The sequence below is a fragment of the Halyomorpha halys genome, unplaced genomic scaffold, assembly GCF_000696795.3.
Source record: "Halyomorpha halys isolate HHAL.00 unplaced genomic scaffold, Hhal_1.1 Scaffold74.1, whole genome shotgun sequence".
Taxonomy (NCBI): domain Eukaryota; kingdom Metazoa; phylum Arthropoda; class Insecta; order Hemiptera; family Pentatomidae; genus Halyomorpha; species Halyomorpha halys.
The window spans coordinates 472,862-492,019 of NW_027104736.1; the positions used below are offsets into that span (position 1 = coordinate 472,862).

General features: G+C 32.5%; 1 protein-coding gene across 2 annotated transcripts in view; it reads right to left on the reverse strand.

Annotated features, from left to right (window-relative positions):
- Positions 1–19,158, reverse strand: part of if (inflated) — a gene marked incomplete in the record, with an annotated part of 338,995 nt that overhangs the window by 171,170 nt on the left and 148,667 nt on the right. For both annotated transcript variants that reach the window (XM_067044771.1, XM_067044767.1), the window contains 1 exon segment: positions 5,872–5,993. In XM_067044771.1, the coding sequence (XP_066900872.1) occupies positions 5,872–5,993 (122 nt within the window).

Below are 19,158 nucleotides of genomic sequence, written 5' to 3' on the forward strand. Positions count from 1 at the left end.
ATTAGATGGTTTAGTGGAGCCCCATAGCTCAATTCCGTTGTTATATTTGTGTTTAATAATGTTATTTCTTCTTTTGTTGGTCATATAGTATATTTTTAAAAAACGGATAATGTAAAATGTAAATAAATGGTCCTTATATGTGGTTATCATACAAAGAACACAATGTATAATGGAGAAAATGGTCAGGGTTGTGGTCAAAAGAGAAACAAAGATAGTTAACAACTATTTATATTCTGACGTTTCGCCTCACTTTGTAGAGCTTCATCATGACTGTTTCAGGTGAGGTCAATACTTGAGGTTCGAATTGACCTCAACTTGCCAATACACTTCTAACATAGCGGTCCATTTTCCGTAGTATCAAGGCTCTGATAGCATATCTGATCAATAAATAATCTTCAGTGTCAATTGCATCATAGTTCATTTGCATAGAAATTAGTCTTTAAATAAGAGGAGCCCGCCTGTCAGTGGAGTTCCTCGCTTGCTCTTATCCGATATCCTGATTATAAGCCGCCCGCCTGAGATTTATGATGTACGAATGTGTCTAGTGAGTTATCAACGTATTATTAAATTCACTTCCAACAGGTGTGAAAGTCCTAGCATGCTATGCTATTAGTTAAACCAATGGTATTTACGGTACAAGGCAGGTGGTCTTGGGGGAAAGTCTAGTGATTCAACTCTCCCTCCTTAGCAATCTAGAGATAAAAATTATTTTTAGGTCAAGTAAAAGAATACTTTTACCGATCATCCTAACGTAGGAAAATATGTTAAGGTGCACATACATTATGTGACGAGTTTAAAAAAAATATAATGTATAAAATTTATATACATAAAAATGTGTAATTAAAATTTTTTTACCAAAGCCCTATTTTAAAGTATACCAGAAAGACTGGGGGGGTTCAGAATTGGTGCTTTTTCTATCAGTATCATTTTAAAATATTTCATGAGATTAGAATTTTGTGTTTTTAATTACCTGAGTTAATTTGTTAAAAGAAATAGTGTTGTGGTACACCAATGTTATGAATTGAACACTAAAAACTATTTACAAAATTTAAAAATTACCACTGCGCAAGTGTCCATAGCGCTGCCTGCCTGTCCCCAACGTACTTCGGGCGCTGGTTGCAAGGTCTCAAACAACATTTTTTGTTATTTCAGTGAGTCTAGGAATTTAATCCGGGACCTTTGGAATATCGAGTAGATTTTATAGTGCGATTTCTCCTTCCATATTGTAGTCCGTACGATCTTCCGCAGAATAAAGTTCTAGAAGTTCTGTAGATGGCACTAGGTACGGTCAGGGAGGTGCATGAACAAGGCCACTTGGAGAATGAACTTCGGGAGTCAGATTATTGTTTTTGTTGGGTTTATAGAGATGTTAATGTGCACCAGCCGTTAAATTATCTCTTTGCATACTTTTTCACCCTTTGTTCAGTCTATGCAGATTATAGCCGTTTTTGTATTTCTGTTGAAGTTGGTGTTCTCTTCCGACTACAACTTCATGAAATGATGTTCGGTGCTCATGTAGACTTAAAAATCAGTTTGCTCATAATGTATTACGGAGTGTTCATCACAGAATTCCCAAAGGTAATTCAGAATGATTTTTTCGAAAACTTTACGAAGGTGTTGCGGGGAAGTATCTCGGCCTCAATAATAGATATTACTGATCTAATAATATATATTATGTTAAATTAGTTTAATTTAAACTTAATTTTTTAATTTTTATTTTTTTAATATTTTAATATTTATTTTTTAACTAGATAGAGGTGGATAATAAAGGTGTAAAAGAATTTTAAAAAATATATTTAATAGTAACCAAACTACTTTGCAGAGCTTCGCCAGCGCTAAATGAAAAAAAAGGTAAAAAAATTGTAACACGTTAAAAGAAAATGAGAATGCATATAAAAAGAGAATTCACGTATATGCAATACAATGAAGGACTTGGAAGAAAGACAACACGAGGAGGCCCCTCACCTCCGGACTTAAAATAGCTCCTTTGAATGGATAGCTCATATATAATATTAAACATAGCAGGTAACCTTAAAATACCAAAGGTAGTAAAAGGTAAGATACAACACGAATTACTTTTCTTTTTCACAGTAATGCACTTACTAATTCACTTTTTATTTCTGTTTTAGAGGGTTCGGAAAAAAAAAAAAAAAGGAAGAAAGAGGAGAAAATAAATCACTCAGATGAAAAATATATCCATGAAATGGAGTGAGAGGAAACGTTGGACTCTGGTGGGTTGGGACTAAAAGACATTGAGAAGCTGACGAGAAAAGCGGTTTTAAACGAAAAGCTAGACGGACGAGTGAATCACCAAAAAAGGTAATCAGATCTGAATCGAGTGGATAACGATCAAAAATAGTCGTAAAGCAGATTCCATTATTGTTAGATCTTGTTGTGGAAGATCATGACAGGCACCAATTGAGAGCAATTCGTTGTCAACGGCTCTTGGAGATCTAGTAGTCAACTTTTCTATGGAACTTGAATGTTTGCGGCTTTAGCGCACTTGCCCAGCCTCCACTGGCTTATTACCAGTGATGCGGCGAGAGGGATGCGCTAGGATCTTATTAGCTCTGCTCTACCTCTCACATGTGGGGGATAGAGTGGGCTTAGGAATCCTCAGATCGATTGTGGAAATATTGTACATAGGAGTGTAAATGCGACTAGAGATTCTTTTATTTTTACCATTATTTTATTTTATTAATTTATTTTTTCATGCACATAGTTTGATTATGTTCATTTTCTTTATCCTTCGGTTGTATATATTTTAAGAGAGATTTTATTTACTTTTATGCACTTTTTTATTTATTTTTCATTGTTATTTTATTTTATTTTAAAAAGAATGTAATCATCCATCACTATTACCTATTGCCCACAACAGTGTGCAGTGTGGCATATTGTAATATCTATCAATAAATAAAGTTCGATTAAAAAAAATATATATTAATTGGAAAAAGACGAACGTTGCAGCTTAGGAAATTAGCAATCCCTAACTGCATAGTTGCCGGTATGATTCCGGCATGGGCGGGTTGACTTTTATTTCATAGTGGGCCCGTTGAATGAAAACTTGTCCCTCCCAATCTGGTTAAAATAAGTTTGCAACTTACTGGTTACCGGTTAGTTGTAAGATGACTCCCTCTATGAATAACAGAAATGAACATGTAGGGTGTAAAAACAAAAAGTAGAATTGAACTTTAAAGATCACAAATTCTTATCGATTACTACCCCACTCGTTGTAATAAAAACCTCTCAAGGCAAATGATTTGAAAATTTCAAAAAGTAAATGGTAAAAAAATATTCTGTTTATTATCTCAGTGTTGTATTTCATTTCAGAGTTAATCCTCATCAAAACGTTTTTGAAGATGGCATCTATCGCTTCTCAATAAATATATGTTTGCTCAAGAGTTTAGTTACCGTAAAGTTTTGCATAACTATGACGGTCAATTTAACTAATGCTGATTTTCCGCTAAGGATGGGACGTGGACAGACGAAATCTGCCATCAGTCAAAGCTAGCACCACTCCCTCCCATCATTCATCACTATTCACTTCCCCATACTTAAACCTTCAGTAATTAAAATTCTGAACGCTAACCAGCAATAATTTCAGTTAAACTAGCGAACACATACCATGGATGATTAAAAATTACTACTGCAATTTCTTCGTTATTAAATATGTAATGAACCCGAAGATAGGGTAAAATAAAAAAAAAACACTTTGTAATCATAGTTTTTATTACCAAGTTAATAGTAAGAAACATAAGTGGAAATTTGTCCTATTTAGAATTAAATACTTCTTAACTACTTAAGAACTAGAATTATGTACTTCTACATAAAGACTTATTATAACCTGTTCGGTATTTACTAATAATAAGTACATAGAGAGGAAATTACTTATGTAAAAAAATATAGTAAGAGCCATTACCACACTGAATCCAAAAGTTTTAAACCTCATTAAACAACAATACATTGCGGTGAAACATTAAAAATTCAAATTTAATTTGAAACATATACATTTCTCTCAATTATAGAAAAACAATTTTTAGTGATCACCGTGTAATATTTTATTTTACATATGAGGTGAAATAATACAAATTAACAGTTTATAATTAGTAAAAGGGGGTGGGTCCGCTGTTAGGCGGACAGAGCCCCCCCCCCCTCAAATTAATCAAATCCCCCAGTAAAAATCAATCAAACAGCCTGAAGGCGGGAGAAAGCATGAAACGTCGATGAAATAAAGATCTATATGTATTATGACGAGCTTTTTTAATAATCTTTTTTTATTTGCCATTTCACAGAAACTATGAAAAGATAAAAAAATATTATATAGGTATATTTATTTATAGAGAAAGTATGAAACATCTTAAAATAGCAGCAATCGTAAATCTGTGCTGAACTAAGAGATTAAATTAATTTATAATTTCAGGAAAAACAAATTTACTGAGTGGATATTATACTGTTATATTAAATTGCATAATGTCCGTTTAAATCAGTAGCTTTTAAGTTATGTATACCTTACAAGAAATATCAAGTTTTTTTTTTTTTTTAATGTGAGAATATCTATTTAAATCAATAATTTCCAAAAAAAGGAATACAAGAATAGAAGTTTTCTAAAATTCCTGAAAGCTAGCGGTGGAAGCTTCCGTTTGCCCATATCGCCGGTTAGATAATCATTAGGGGTATTCATGATATGGTGTTAAATATAAAATGTTCTACCATGTTAAATGTTATTTTTGTATGGTATTGTGAGCATCCCCATTTAAAGTCATGTTAAATGCTTCTTAAGAGCTGCTAGCGCATTTTCTGAGCAACTTGTTTAGTAAACTTTCCTTCCAAAACTTCATATTATTGTTTATTTCTAAGTTTTGATGACAGTAATTTATTACAATAAGCCTATATTAAGTGAAAAGTAGAATTATAAAAGTTTGGCTACTGATTATATTTTTTATAAAGTCCAAAACACAAAAAAAAGAAAAAAACACAAAACACAAACTACGAGTAAGTAACTTAACACGACAATTAATAAAACGGTGATAAGCTCAGCTGGTCTGTTTCGTGACGTCATTCCCCACTTAACAGACCTAGTAACAGACTCTCAGCCATGTTACATGTTATATAGTTTTAACTTGGTAAAAGAAGGAAATATTTCTCCATTTAAAATAAGTTTTTCCATTTAATATGCTTTAACATGTTAAACTAAAGATTATAACTTGACTGTCACACACACCTGCCGGCACAGACGTTCCTTCGATCTTTTAGTGCTATTTAATCATTTTATCTCGAATTTATGACGGTTTCTGGTAAAATATAAGAAAAAGTTTGATGGTTTCGCACCACCACTCTGTGGCCATTGGTAAGTTTTATCATTAGCAGGGGCGTATACATTAATATTATTAACCATGCACTTTTTTGAGTGCTTTAATTAACAAATCCCAAAAGAAAATTAATTGTTAGCTGAAGCACACAAAAGGTTGATTGAATTATTCATTTCAACTTTTAAATCTGGTCTTGAAAAAATATTAGAGCCTCAGATTTTCAGCATAAGTTGCATACTATCAGGTAAACATGAACGGGAGATTTTTAGTAAATAACTGAAATCAAGTAAATGAGCCGTAAATTCCTTATATTCTTCTCGATAAATAATTACTAAATAAAACTCGATAAATCATTTTAATTACCGAAAAATAAATGTATGGTTACTATCGTATTTCCCTTACAAATCCTATCTATTAATGCTACTGAAACCACTTTAAAATTTCCTAATCTTTTTTTTTATTAATAACCAAAACTTCATTAGTCGATTATTGGTTAATTATCTACATAAATCCTTAATTTAAACATTATACCAGATTAAATATTTTAGAAAAGTTTACTTACCATTCAGGTCGAAAGGGATTTGTGTACAAGAGGAGCCGGAACTGATATCGCAAGTGTAGACTGCACCGCCCTTGGTCACTCCAGGTTGTTCGGTCTGCGCTTTCGGTGCTCCAACCAAAACCCTGCCAAAATAAGAAAGTAAATTTAGGCTAAATCACATAAAAAGTGTTGACTACATTCTAAACAACTATAATAACTATTAATTGTAGAATTTGACGAAACTGGTCAAAGCGATAGCTGCATTATCGAAATAAATTAGTAGAAATAAAAGCATATAAACAAAATAATAAATAAATACAAAATAATTCAAAGCCATAAAAATAATTTAAAACAGATTGATGAGAACGCTCAATTTTTATCATAAATTTTCTCAAACCTTTTAGAGCAATCAATCTCATTTTCCTAAGCAAATAGACTCATTTCCAAATATAATAGAAAAAATATGCAATTTAAATTTTAAAAGTCAAATTTTGCATCGCTCTACATATCCGAGAGGCAAAATACTATTGTAATGTCTGGAGATAACCTAAATTAATAAAAACCAATGGTAAGCATATTTAGTTATGTTTATTCTGAAACTAGGCCTTAGTTTCTTGTATGTGTTTTCTATTCCCCATCCTATTGTGGATTTATATATATGATTTTTTTTTTTTTTATTTCTATACATGTTATGACTTTTTAACTGTAGGTCTCACCACGGAATTATATCATATTTGACAAAGAACGACCTCTAAAAGTTGCTCATAGTTAAATAAATCGTTCGTCAGGCTTAATGAAGTAGTTTAGCTCACTGAGCAAGGCTCAGTGTAACAATCTCCTGGGCATGAGTTCGAATCTCGCTGTAACAGATAATTATTTCATCTGTTAAATCAACCATTAGCTAATTCTGTGGGATCGGGAAACTACATGGGACACATCCAGCCGCCATAAGTGGGCACCGAAGAACCTGGAGGTTGGATCTTGAACAAAGCATCTGCTTTAACAACCGTTGTTCAAGAAACATGATTTGATGTTTTTTGAATTTATATCAGGAATTTGTTTCTTATTTACCTCTGTATTTCCATTAAATGCGAGGTATATTGTTTTGGTAAAGGTTTATGCATTGTAACCAGTAAATATTTGTTAAAAAATACTAGATTTATACCTTTAATAACTAAAGAACCTATTTCAAATCCATTAAATATCGTATATTGACGTATATTTGATATATTGCTGAATTATTTGACATCTTAAAGTAAAAAAAAAATTAGTTTTATTTTGAAATGGATGTATTCCGAAGATAATACCGTAGAAAGGGTTTCTTTCTCTACTCTGGGTCTCTCAGTAGTCTGCCCTCTACTCTGCCCCACAGCCTAGTATGGTTGTCGAAAATTAACCACAGTCCATGGTACTGGACAACCAAATACATATATTATACTTCCTATGGCATAGGAAAAAAAAAGCTATCGAATATCTAATTAATGATAAATAATTAAGTTATTTGTTAGTTCACTTACATAAATAAATTACTTAGATGTCTGGAAGAAATAAAGCTGTTTTTTAAGTAGTATTGAAGCATTCCAACTAATAAGTTAGGCACAAGTTCTAACCTTGCTGGAAGAGATAAAACACGACACCACATTCAAGATAGCCGAGGGAAGTGACCCGAAAACGGCCAAAAGATGGACATCCAATTAATTATAATTCACTAGGGACCGCTGTGAGGGTGCTCTCATTGTGAGCTAGCGGAGGAAGCAATCAAGCCGAAATGCAAGATGAATTGTCAAGATGGTCCTAACCATCCCCGGAACCGATCAGCGATGGGAACTGGCGCCCGGTATTGGGCTGGTTAATATTCTCAGCTCTCATCAAAGATGCACACCGCTCGACTGGGCCTATCTAATTCATACCGAAGGAAGGTATAAATTTAAGTCATAAATACCGAACGTGCTTCTGAAGTGCATACTTTTATTAAACAACACAACCTTAAACACTGGCATGTATCACAATTTTCAAGGCTAATTATAATATTGTAATATTAACTGATGAAAGGCGGAGATAGTTTATTCAAACAGATATGGGTGAAAGTGGTATACGCCACGAATGAGGATTGCATTCATCTTTGTTTTAGGGTAAGAGCGAGGAATGCCAGTTTTGGTCGAATATCTAAAATAGTAATATATAGTAAACACGCTTTAAAGGAAAAGTACAAGGAATCGTTGTAATTTGATATAGTTCAATAAAATTTTGAAATTAGCATTTCTCCTTATGATAGATTTGGGGATGTAGCTTTAATTCCCAATATTTGATCTGAAAATTGTTATCGAAATCCCAGGTATAAACTATTGAACTTCCAAGTACTAAAGCACTATCACGCCTCTTTCTAATTCTGCCAAACAGCACTAAGTTATAGAAAGAGCATTGCAATCCTATGCTCTAGCTAGTATTGAAGCATAAGTGATTACACCGTTCACTCGCAAACATTGGCTTGTTCGCTTCCACTGCAACGATATCGTCGACTTTTCACACTCTTTTCTCCGTAACAACGAGGCCGATTTGTTTTTGTTAGATCTGGCGCAGAAGTCACCTTACGATGAACATAAAAATCTGATATTTTCTTAAAAACCGACCGATTAGAGGTTTGACACGTTGCTTCCCAACAAAAAATAATAATAATAAAATAAATGTAAAACATTCAAATAAGCTTTAAATAAATATGATTTAGGCTTAATGTAGTGATTCCCAAAATATTGTATTATTTTTGTCATTATCTGATGAAATAAACAATTATAGCGTGATATTTTATAAGTCTCTGGTTTTCAATGCTAGGAAAAAAATTGGCAAGCTGTTATTTAATAGCAGGATGAAGTGCACAGGTGGTTGCATGCCTGAATACAAAGTAGCAATTACTAGTCGATTCAGTCCCAAAAACGTGAGGAAAAAATGCATTTACCCAAAAAAGAATAGCCGGATGCAGCTCAATGGGAAAAGGAAACGAGATTCGATGCGAAAAATAAGAGAAAATAACATAGTACAATTATTCTAAAAGGGGTTTCGAATATCATTCGAACCACAGCCAAGCCTTGGAACAGTAACTTTATAAGGTCGCTATTATTCAAATAAAACGTTACATTATCACTAACTGAAAAAGAAATAGCTTAAAATTTGTGATTTTTATTGGGCGCTAATTAGCGGGAAGGCCCGTTTATAATTTTACGGAATAACAGTAATAGAGAAACATTTAAAGCAAATAATTTGCAGTTTCAATAACCTCCAAATGAACAGAAGGTGAGTGGCGACAAGTACCACTCGAGACTAGTCCAAGTGCTCTCCAAGTGCCATTGTCTCCTTCGACTGGAACATTGTAGTTGCGGTTCCTTCTCATGATATGCCTTATGTCACTCAACAGCTGTATAACGGGGTGGTTCAAGAACACTCAGAGACACGTGCTCATCGGGAACTTTAAAGTTATGTAATACTCTTATTATTGAATATTCATCCCCTATTTTATATTATATTACAAGCTAGACTATCTAGTGCTCCCGGGCCTTTAAAAATAGTGAACAGGCTTCATTTAGAGGAAAGAAATACAGCAGTGCCTTTCACTTTATTTTTCTGGAAGAATCGGCCCTTTTTAATACTACTTTACTTTATTTCATTAGAGCTTTTAACCCACTATGAACTTTCGCATTCTTTTTAAAAATAAAAATAATGCAGATTTTTTTAAAATGATAAATTTATAAAAACATGAAATAAATAAGTTCAAATTAATTATAAATAACTATAATTTACTATTTACGCGCCTAGTTAAAGTAATAAGGATAAAAACATCCAAAACGTCGTTCAAATGATATGGTAAAATAAATAAAAAAGGCTAATTCTTCCCAAAAAATGAAATAAAATTATAGTGTACTAAACAAAATCCTTTTGAACTATTAAGAGAAAATTTATAATTAATTATTTTTAACTTATACTGTCAATAATCAAGATAGAAAAAATGTATCATCAGTGAACAAATTTCATTATTAGTTTATGCCAATAAAATAGATCGCACATTAATTATTACCGATATAAAATGCACATTGTATAAAAATCTCAAGTTGTTTTTCCTACTGATGACTATGATAAAGAGAAATAAACCGATAGAGTTTTGTTTATTGTCCTGTCGTAGATCATTATGAGTAATAGTTTAGATTAGAATAATTTAGGAATATGAAAAGGCTTAAATATACATACTACTGTTTTAAGATTCTTTATAAAAATCATAGTTTTTCTTATGATTCAGTTTTATTAATTAAAAATTCTTTTAGTAATTAATTAAAGAATTCTAAAATTGATATACGGAATCCTGCTGAAATGGCAACACAACAATATTACCTTACTAATTATACCAAGTTTCCAGAAAGAAATCATCTGTCAAATAACTACACAATTTTCTTTCTTTTTTTTTTTCTTGGGTTCAAAAATCTTGGCTCCCCCTGCTCCCCTCTGCCTACGCCCATGACACTATTGTATTTTAATTTTTTATCTGAAGGGAGAATAGGAGGATAAAGAATATTACAAAATATTGAAGATCAAATGGTAAAGCAAATTAATATATTCTCTTTTTATTTAAGTCACTTAGGAAGCATCATGAGTAAACAAATTTTATATCAAGATAGAATTATGATAAACCATAAATTCATAATTACCATAATGAACATAAATATTGTTCATTATTAGATGTTTTCAATAACCATTTAAAGTCTCTAGATATATATGTAAACTCATACGATATTTTTTTTCTTTTCTTGTATTATTATTAGAATATACTTTAAGATTAATGATAAGTTAGAGGATTCATTAGTTGTTTGTTGTCTTATTTATTTATTATCGCAAGAACTGGAGTGGGAGACAACCACCCTCAGATTTAGTTTAAATTTAATTTGTATATTCATATATTTAAGAATTTCTGTACAATTCTCCTTGTATCTAAGAGCTTGTTAAGCCTCTCTTAGCACGTGAAGTGGTAATTCCGATCCATCTGTTCCTGCCACTGTTGACTTCGGGATCAGCCCATTCGTCGATATTATAATTGGCGTTACCGTTACAGATTTTAAGTGGTACTGTTCCTTTAGTTCGGCCGCCAATTCCTGATATTTCTTAAGCTTCTCACCGACAGTTGAGATAATGTTGTTATTTTTTGGGATGGCAATATCTATAATCTTTGCTTTCTTTTCTTTCCTGAATATTAGGAATATGTCTGGTCCCTTAAGGTGCACTGTGTTGCATGTTGTCAGTGATAATGAATTCGTCCAAATACAACTTGATAGGGCCCTTTTGATTTATCCTACCTGGGTTATACTTATAATATGGTGTCCTTATACCCAATAAATTCTAAATTTATGGCCGTGTGGAAAATTTTTGCTACATTACTAAACCAACTAAGCTACGTACCCGTTAGTACTGTATAACCTTCTGTGATATTTTGTATTAATTCCATTTGCTGCATAATGCACATTTGTCGCATATTGTATTATCCCGTAGAACGTGTCTTCTAGATGATCGAGGAGCAATAATCTGGTCTTGCATGGAGACTACATACCCCTCTGTCTCGGAGTATAGCCTTCCAGATTTTACCCATTCAACTGATCTTTCTTTGTCTAGGGACGCTTAGTACAGTTGGCTGTAGAATCTCCCATGCAGAGACTTGTTTTTCCATTCTACCAGTCGTACTTTTTCTGATACTAAATTACATTTATCCACTTTGCTCAGGTTCAGAGCAATTAGACCATAATTCATAGTTACGATTGTTACATAAACACATGTGGTTTTTTAATAGAAATATTGACGCTGGGCTTACTCCTGCTGCGGTACGCTTCTTCGATATTTATGAGTCATTGTCCTCCTTTTCTGGATAAAAAAAGTCTGGATCTGTAGGATATTGGATGGTGGTCCCGCTCTTGTAGGCTGGTATTTGACTATAGTATTCCAAAACTGTAGCTTACTGATTATTACTGATTATTATTTGCCATACAATTTACAGGACAAGATCTCTCATGCTCCTCACTAAATTTTTAACGTATGATACGTAAATGAGCCAAAACACATATTTATTAAAACTCCAATAGACCTATGTGTATAATATTCACAATTAGATGGCACAGCTATAAAAACAAACAAAACTATATTTCCCTACTCAGGCATTACAATAAACCTAATAAGTAGTAAAAATAACAGTAAATAGTTGAAAGTAAGCCTATTAAAGAATTTTTTCTTAAATAATATTCTGTGAGGGGAAGTGAGTTGCCAAGGGTACTAACCTTTGTCATGCCTGAGATACCAACTGTAACCACATACAAATCTTTGCCGCCTGCTGACGCAGTTCAATGTGAATATAATATACAATATATTTAATTAATCGTTATTTTTTTCTATTAATGTGAATCTGCTTTTATCGTGTGCAAGATATAATATGACTTCAGAAATATCGCAACAAATGATAATTTTTTGTGGCTAGAATTTTTTCAACTTTACCTTAACTACTCTGCAGATTAATGAATCAAAAACAATGGTTACATAAACAACTAAACATGATGGCAGACACAGTTCATAAACTTTGCCTAAACTACTTTAGGTTGGCAGCCAAAGCACCAAAGTGAAGAACAATGAATGTTTCCAAAGTTAAGTTCGGCCAAAACATTTAGTCAAGTAGCCATTCCATGCCAACTTCCATAATTCTATTCTAGGAGAAATTTCTCTTTCGCAAAATGCATTTTCAAAAGAAATAGTGGTGCATTAGAGAGTCAGGTCTAATGTACCACTATTTCCTTTGAAAATACATTTTGCGAAAGAGAAATTTCTCCTTAGGTAAAATCAATAAAATTTAGTAACTAAATTTAATTGAATAAATAGGGTAGAGGAGAAAAAAAAAATACCCTTACAAATGTATAACAAAACAGAGTAAAACTTTGTATAACAGAATTCAACTTTTGAAGTTCTGATTTGTCCATATAAAAATAGAATTTTATTGATTTTTGACTTTCAAACAGAAATTTCATTATTTAATGTACATCTCATTTTTAAGGCTTTTGGAAAAGCCATTGATACTCTAATGATTACAGACAATTTCCAGAATGTAGACTCAGAAATATTTTGTCACCTGTCGAAGGTTACTGACATCAATTAGATTTTCAACTTTAGAAGAACCTAGTGAGTAAAATATACATATGTTTGATCCTCTTCCCTCCCCCTCCCCCACAAAACATACAATTAATAAAATGTTTAACAAACTGAAGGCCGAATATTATTACTAAAAAATTGTATTATCCTATTTTTGTTTTCTATTGGAGAAAGAATAGTTGACCATAGGTGATGATTATAAGCAGATGGTCCTGGTGGCGTTCGAAAAGGCACAGAAACTGTGGAAAAAAGATTTATTAGTAACCGATATTCCACTCCACTTTCCAGGGCTTCACCAGAACTAAATGAGAACAAGATACAAATATTGTAAAATATGATAAGAATATACGTATGAAGCTGTAAAAAAAATTATATATTAAAAAGGGTAAACTAAAATATTATAAATATATATGGAATATAAACTAAAAAAAAGTACAGTAATGAGTGGTAGAATTGCAAATGTACTACTGGAATAATAAATGGTAAAATAAAAATATATAGAAGTAATAACGAATATTTACGTTTTTTGTTTTGGCTAAATAGAAATTTCTTACGTAAAGTCTACTCCAGTTAAAACATTTCTTTTACTTATACCTATTTTTTGTGTACGTTCGAGGTACTATTAATTTATTTTTTTATTAATTGTAATAACTATAGCAGTAAAATTTTAACGTATTTAGAGTAATTTTTTTTAAATAATTTATTTATTGTTATTTACAACTGTATACACATATATACAACAAGTAAATTTGCTGTACGTGACATAGTGACATGATACAAACATGTGGAAAATCTACCCACTGATAGTACTCCAATAACATTTCTAGAGGAGAAGACCTCGAGGCCATCTTCTTTTCAGACCCCTAGGAGGATTATTAGGTAATGGAGGAGAAGCTAGGTTAGAAACAAGTGAATTTGGATGTTTGAGAAGTTTATTATGGAAGGAACGGAATCTGGTTCTGGCCAAATCGGCAACATATGGAACATTGAGGTCCTGATGAATGACTTGATTTGTGACAAAGTAAGGAACATTAAGGATTTTACGAAGGGTTTTGGACTGTAAGGATTGGATTCTGGAGGAATTTGATGGTTTAGTGGAGTCCCAAAGCTCAACTCGGTATGTCCAGACAGACCTTATAATAGTTATGTAGATCAGTCTTTTGTAATGGATTGGCAATTTAGACCGTTTGTCTAGTAAATGTTGTATAATAGTCGGAAATAATAGCAATAACAAATAGTCGGAATCTACGAACAGTTTCTTGTCTACAAGACTAAAAGTATGAGGATTCCATGTCAGCCGTTTGTCGAGATGTAGTCCTAAGTAACGGATCTGTTCGACAAGAATAAGTGGGGTATTATTAAAGGATACTGTAGGGGAAGAGGTTTTACGTCGAAGGGTAAATGTGATTTGGTGGGATTTATTTAGAGTAAATTGAAATAGTTACTTGGCGTACCTAAATAAACCGGTCCAGGGAGGAATATATTCAGAGTTAATCACCAAAATAAAATAAAAAATCATAAAACACCGTAAGTCTTATCGAAACAACCAATACCTTTCCGTATCATTAAAAAAAAAATTGAATATTATTTTTTCATAATAAAGTTATCATTTGAACAAAATTAGAAAAGTCCCTGCCCGTGACACCCCTTACGTAGACTAAGGTACCAGAGTACGCCACTGATAATTGCAAAGGTTTCGAATGAAAGGTTACTTTGGGGCCCTATGAACTCTAATATCTTACTTGTTCTTCAGTGCTTCCTGTTTTATCCCTGTTTCATGTCTCAAGTTATACCGAACACGCTATATAAGAGACTAATTTTGTCACTCTAATATTGATTGATTTCTTTTTGATTTATTCTGTGCAAACTGTTGATATTCGATGCATTTGCAAAGGCTAGTTCCATGTATTTCGATTGTTCCAGGAGATAGAAGTAATCGATCTATCCAAATAATTATAATCGAAATTAAATGCTATTGTGGTCTAAAAACTGTCGTAGGTTAGGGATTGCAATATACCGGGATACCGAATACCGAATTTTGAGCCATTTGTACAATTTTGTAATAGCAGTACTCAGAAGTTTAAATACCGTTTTATTCGGTATTTATTAGACATGTTTTGAATTGTCTCCACTATATGTTTCGAGGTCGTAAAAATAGCAAAAGAGTATACTTTTTGTTTTCATGTCTCCCTAACGGGCGAAAGAGCGTTTTCGATAGTGAAAATTTTTTGCACCAAATTACGGTCGAAGGTTAATGACAGTACAATTGATGCGTTATGTTTTTTAATAACGATTAAAGTTTCAAAAATTTGTAATAGTAAAATAGACTGAACAGTGATATTTAGACTTTTTTGTGATTCTTTAAATACCATTATAATTTATAAGCTACACAAGATTTACTCTCTTTAATAAAACTAGCAAATAAAACAAAGAAACACTTTTGTTTTGTTTTTCATTTTATGAAATTCCTATTACCGGTATTAAAACCGGAATCCCGGTGTTAAGATTTTTAAAAAAATTGAATACCATTATTGAACTTTTGGTCCGATATTGCTATACATAGTTATGCTATACTAGTTAGGCCACTTATTCTCGCATAGCCTCATATCTCGTCTTAGCTAATTTATCTTAAAACAAAGATTATTTTTCTTTCCATACAACTTGGTGGTGATATTTTTTTCTTTGTTTTACGGGCCAGAGAAGCGGGAAACATAAGCATTATCTGTAATTAAAAAATAGGCTATCTATTTTATTTTTTTTAGGAAAATTTAATTCATTTCTACTATGCGGGTTAAAAACTAAGGTTGTGTGTCATGAGGCGGAACTACATAAAAAGAACAGAACAAATATCGGCCTAGAAGCCAAGAGGTTCTATCTATAGAAAACTAGGTCTCTGCCTTCGTAATCTAAGACGATTCCAATTCTTCACAATAAATGTGGTCTTTTGAGGGTACATATTTGGAGGGTATATCAATTCATTCTTTATGAAGATATAGAAATAATTGATAGTTGGACACTCTTCAAATAATTAAATTTACACAATATAATTTGATCATCAACTAGTGAAATCTCTGTTACTTGTGTCTCCCTTACTCCTCACCAGAATAAATAGCACGTAATACTAATAGTAATATAATAATAAATAAATAACGAAATGACACCACTGCCTACTATTTCCATTGACAATAAACTTCCAGGCAAAACAATAACATATCGGAGACAGGCGCTTGACACAGGAATGACACAGAGGCCTCATGAACAGGAAAAAATAAATACTGAACTCTGAGACATAGAATACATTGCTTCGGGATATCTTTACTTATCTCTAGGCCATAATCCAGAGATTCAAGTATCCAATCCTAGACATTAATATAATAATCCAATTATTATTCTATCCAATTATTAATGTAAAAAGCTAAACTCCGATCATAATTGTTGTAACTAATAATAAATTACATACACTACTCCTACATAATAATAATTTAGTAGTATTTTTGACAATCAACGGACCAAATGACCTAACAAAAACCCATTTGCATTGTGACAGTGTTCAGACATTGAAATAACAATCACGGGCACTACTGGTGTAAGCTTCATGGAAGTTCCAGTCATGACAGCATCAACTATCGTCCTGAGACGTTTTGTACTCGTTCGGGCTTCATAGTTGATAGTTCATACAATGGCTCTGATCATATCATATCATGTTAACTACCACATGTATACACCTTGGCAGTAAATTGTGCCACTTAATTTAATTAAACAACTGTAATGGCAATTGGGCGGGAATGCATTGTTCTCATGTATTTGTATTAATATTTCTTTTTTTTTTTTTTTTTTGATAGATTTATTTATTGATAGATATTACAATCTGCCACACAGTTGTGGGCAATAGGTAATATTGATGAATGATCTCATACATACTAAAATAAAATAAATAAGTAAAAAAAAAATGAAATAAAATAAAATAAAAAAACTCTCTTAAAATATATACAAACAAAAGAATAGACAAGTGAACATAATCAGACTATCTGTATGAAAAATAAATAAATAAAATAACATAATGATAAAATAATATATACAATATTTACAGAATCGACCTGAGGATCCCCGAGCCCACTCTATCCCCCACGTGTGAGGGGTAGAGCAGAGCTCAAGAGATCCCAGCGCATCCCTCTCGCCGCATCACTGGTAATGAGCCAGTGGAGATTAATATTTCTAAACTTAGTAATGGTGTATGGGAATATTTAACTGCAATGGCCTTTCAACAGACTTTTAATAGTTTTAAATCTATATCTAAACTATATCTACTGAAATCCGTCTTCCTGAAAACCTTCTTTTGAATAACTCTTAAAATTAACGTCTCATAACAAACTCTTGCTTCTACAGGTCGTAGTTAAATGTGCAAAAAGTTCAGGTGGTATATTTATTTAATAATAATATGCAAGATTATTTCATCACATTTTTATTTATAACCAAGACGTCCGATTTTTCGGCTATTACGTCATCATCAGAAACAACAAACTTCTTTTCTTTTTTTTTAATACTTTTAAATTTAGTGGAAAATTTCATCATGTCAACACAAATGATGAATTAAAAAAACTCATGTTATGCACCAAAAATGCATAACTGATTTGTTTTGCTAAGGTAATTATAGAGGAGCCCTGTATGCAATACACCATATTTTAAAATACCTGCTAAGGATTTTGGGAGTCTGAAAAGTTTTTGTTTTGTTTTTTAAAGTCACCAGTAGTTGATATGTCCATTATTGTACTTAATTTGCAAATGTATTTTAATCTTAAAAGAGAGCGTAGTGGCTCTGTGGTAAGGCACTGTGCTACCAACTCCAAGAACCCGGGTTCGAATTCAGAAGTGGCAGACACTTATTTATTCTAGGTAGTGTAGCCGTGAGTTCAATACTGTGAGTTCGGGTAGCCCTCCGGAATCCACTCAGCCTCATAAAGTGGATATTCTTAATTCAGGAAACATCTGGTGGTATAGCGTGGTCATGGACAAATCACCACCTAGCACAACCGTGTTTAAGACTCAGTACTTCCTTACCAAGTACTGTATCCCTGACCCTGTATGGGTTGTTGGGAAACTTTTTTTTTTTTCATTTTTTAAATTTTGACAATTATACAACAAAATGAGATGTTTTCTTACGCATGTCCACCAACCACCATTGAATCCTGAGTCTCTAAAACATCATTCCTGTAACATTCTCATTGTGAATTAGCAATCACACAATTAATCAATCATAGAAGCTGATTTCCACCTCGATATATTTCTGGGTCATATTATCTTCCCGAAGATTAAACGAAGCTCTTAAACCAGAGCCTTATCGTTCGGCATTCTGCTTGATCTAATCCCTTAAGGGGCCTATCTCCTGGCGCCTTCTTCTCGAAAATGATTATATCAGGCACGCTACGGTCAAAGGAATGTTCAGGAAGAACTAACGTTTCCACCTATATCAGCGCTATCGACATCCTGAAAAAATTTGCCCACATGCAAAAAAAAAAAGGTAAAACGAAAAGAGATAAATAACATGACGACGGTCAGGATATATTGATTTTCTGATAGAATCACATGCTGAAATTTAATTTCTAAATCGTTTACGATTGAAAAAACAAATACAATCTATATATAAAAAATTATCTTGATGCTCATGTTGGTGTCGAAAACGCTATTCATTACTTAACTTGTTCAAATAACTGATCATTTTCACACTAACTTTTCGATATCTAACTAAATTAGCAGATACTAAAAAATATATATATAAATATTTTTTTTCTCCCCCGATTCCTCTAAAACAGAAAAAACAATTAATTAGTGAATGTTTTATAATGTGATAGGAATAAATCGTATTGGGTATTATCTTTTACTACCTTTGATATTTTAAGGTTACCTGTAGTGTTTATGTATTATTTGTAAAATGGCCATTCTAAATGGTCCTATTTTAAAATCCGGAGGTGAGGGGCCTCCTCATGTTGATTCGGATAACATATAGAGAAACATTAATTATTAAATACAATAGATGGTGGTAAAATAATAAGAAAACAGTCAGAAGTCGAAAAGAAGTGTGGGAGAGGGGGAGGGGGTGCATTAGAAGATGGAGTTATAAGGTGATGTTGATAGGGGTTTTGGAACCTT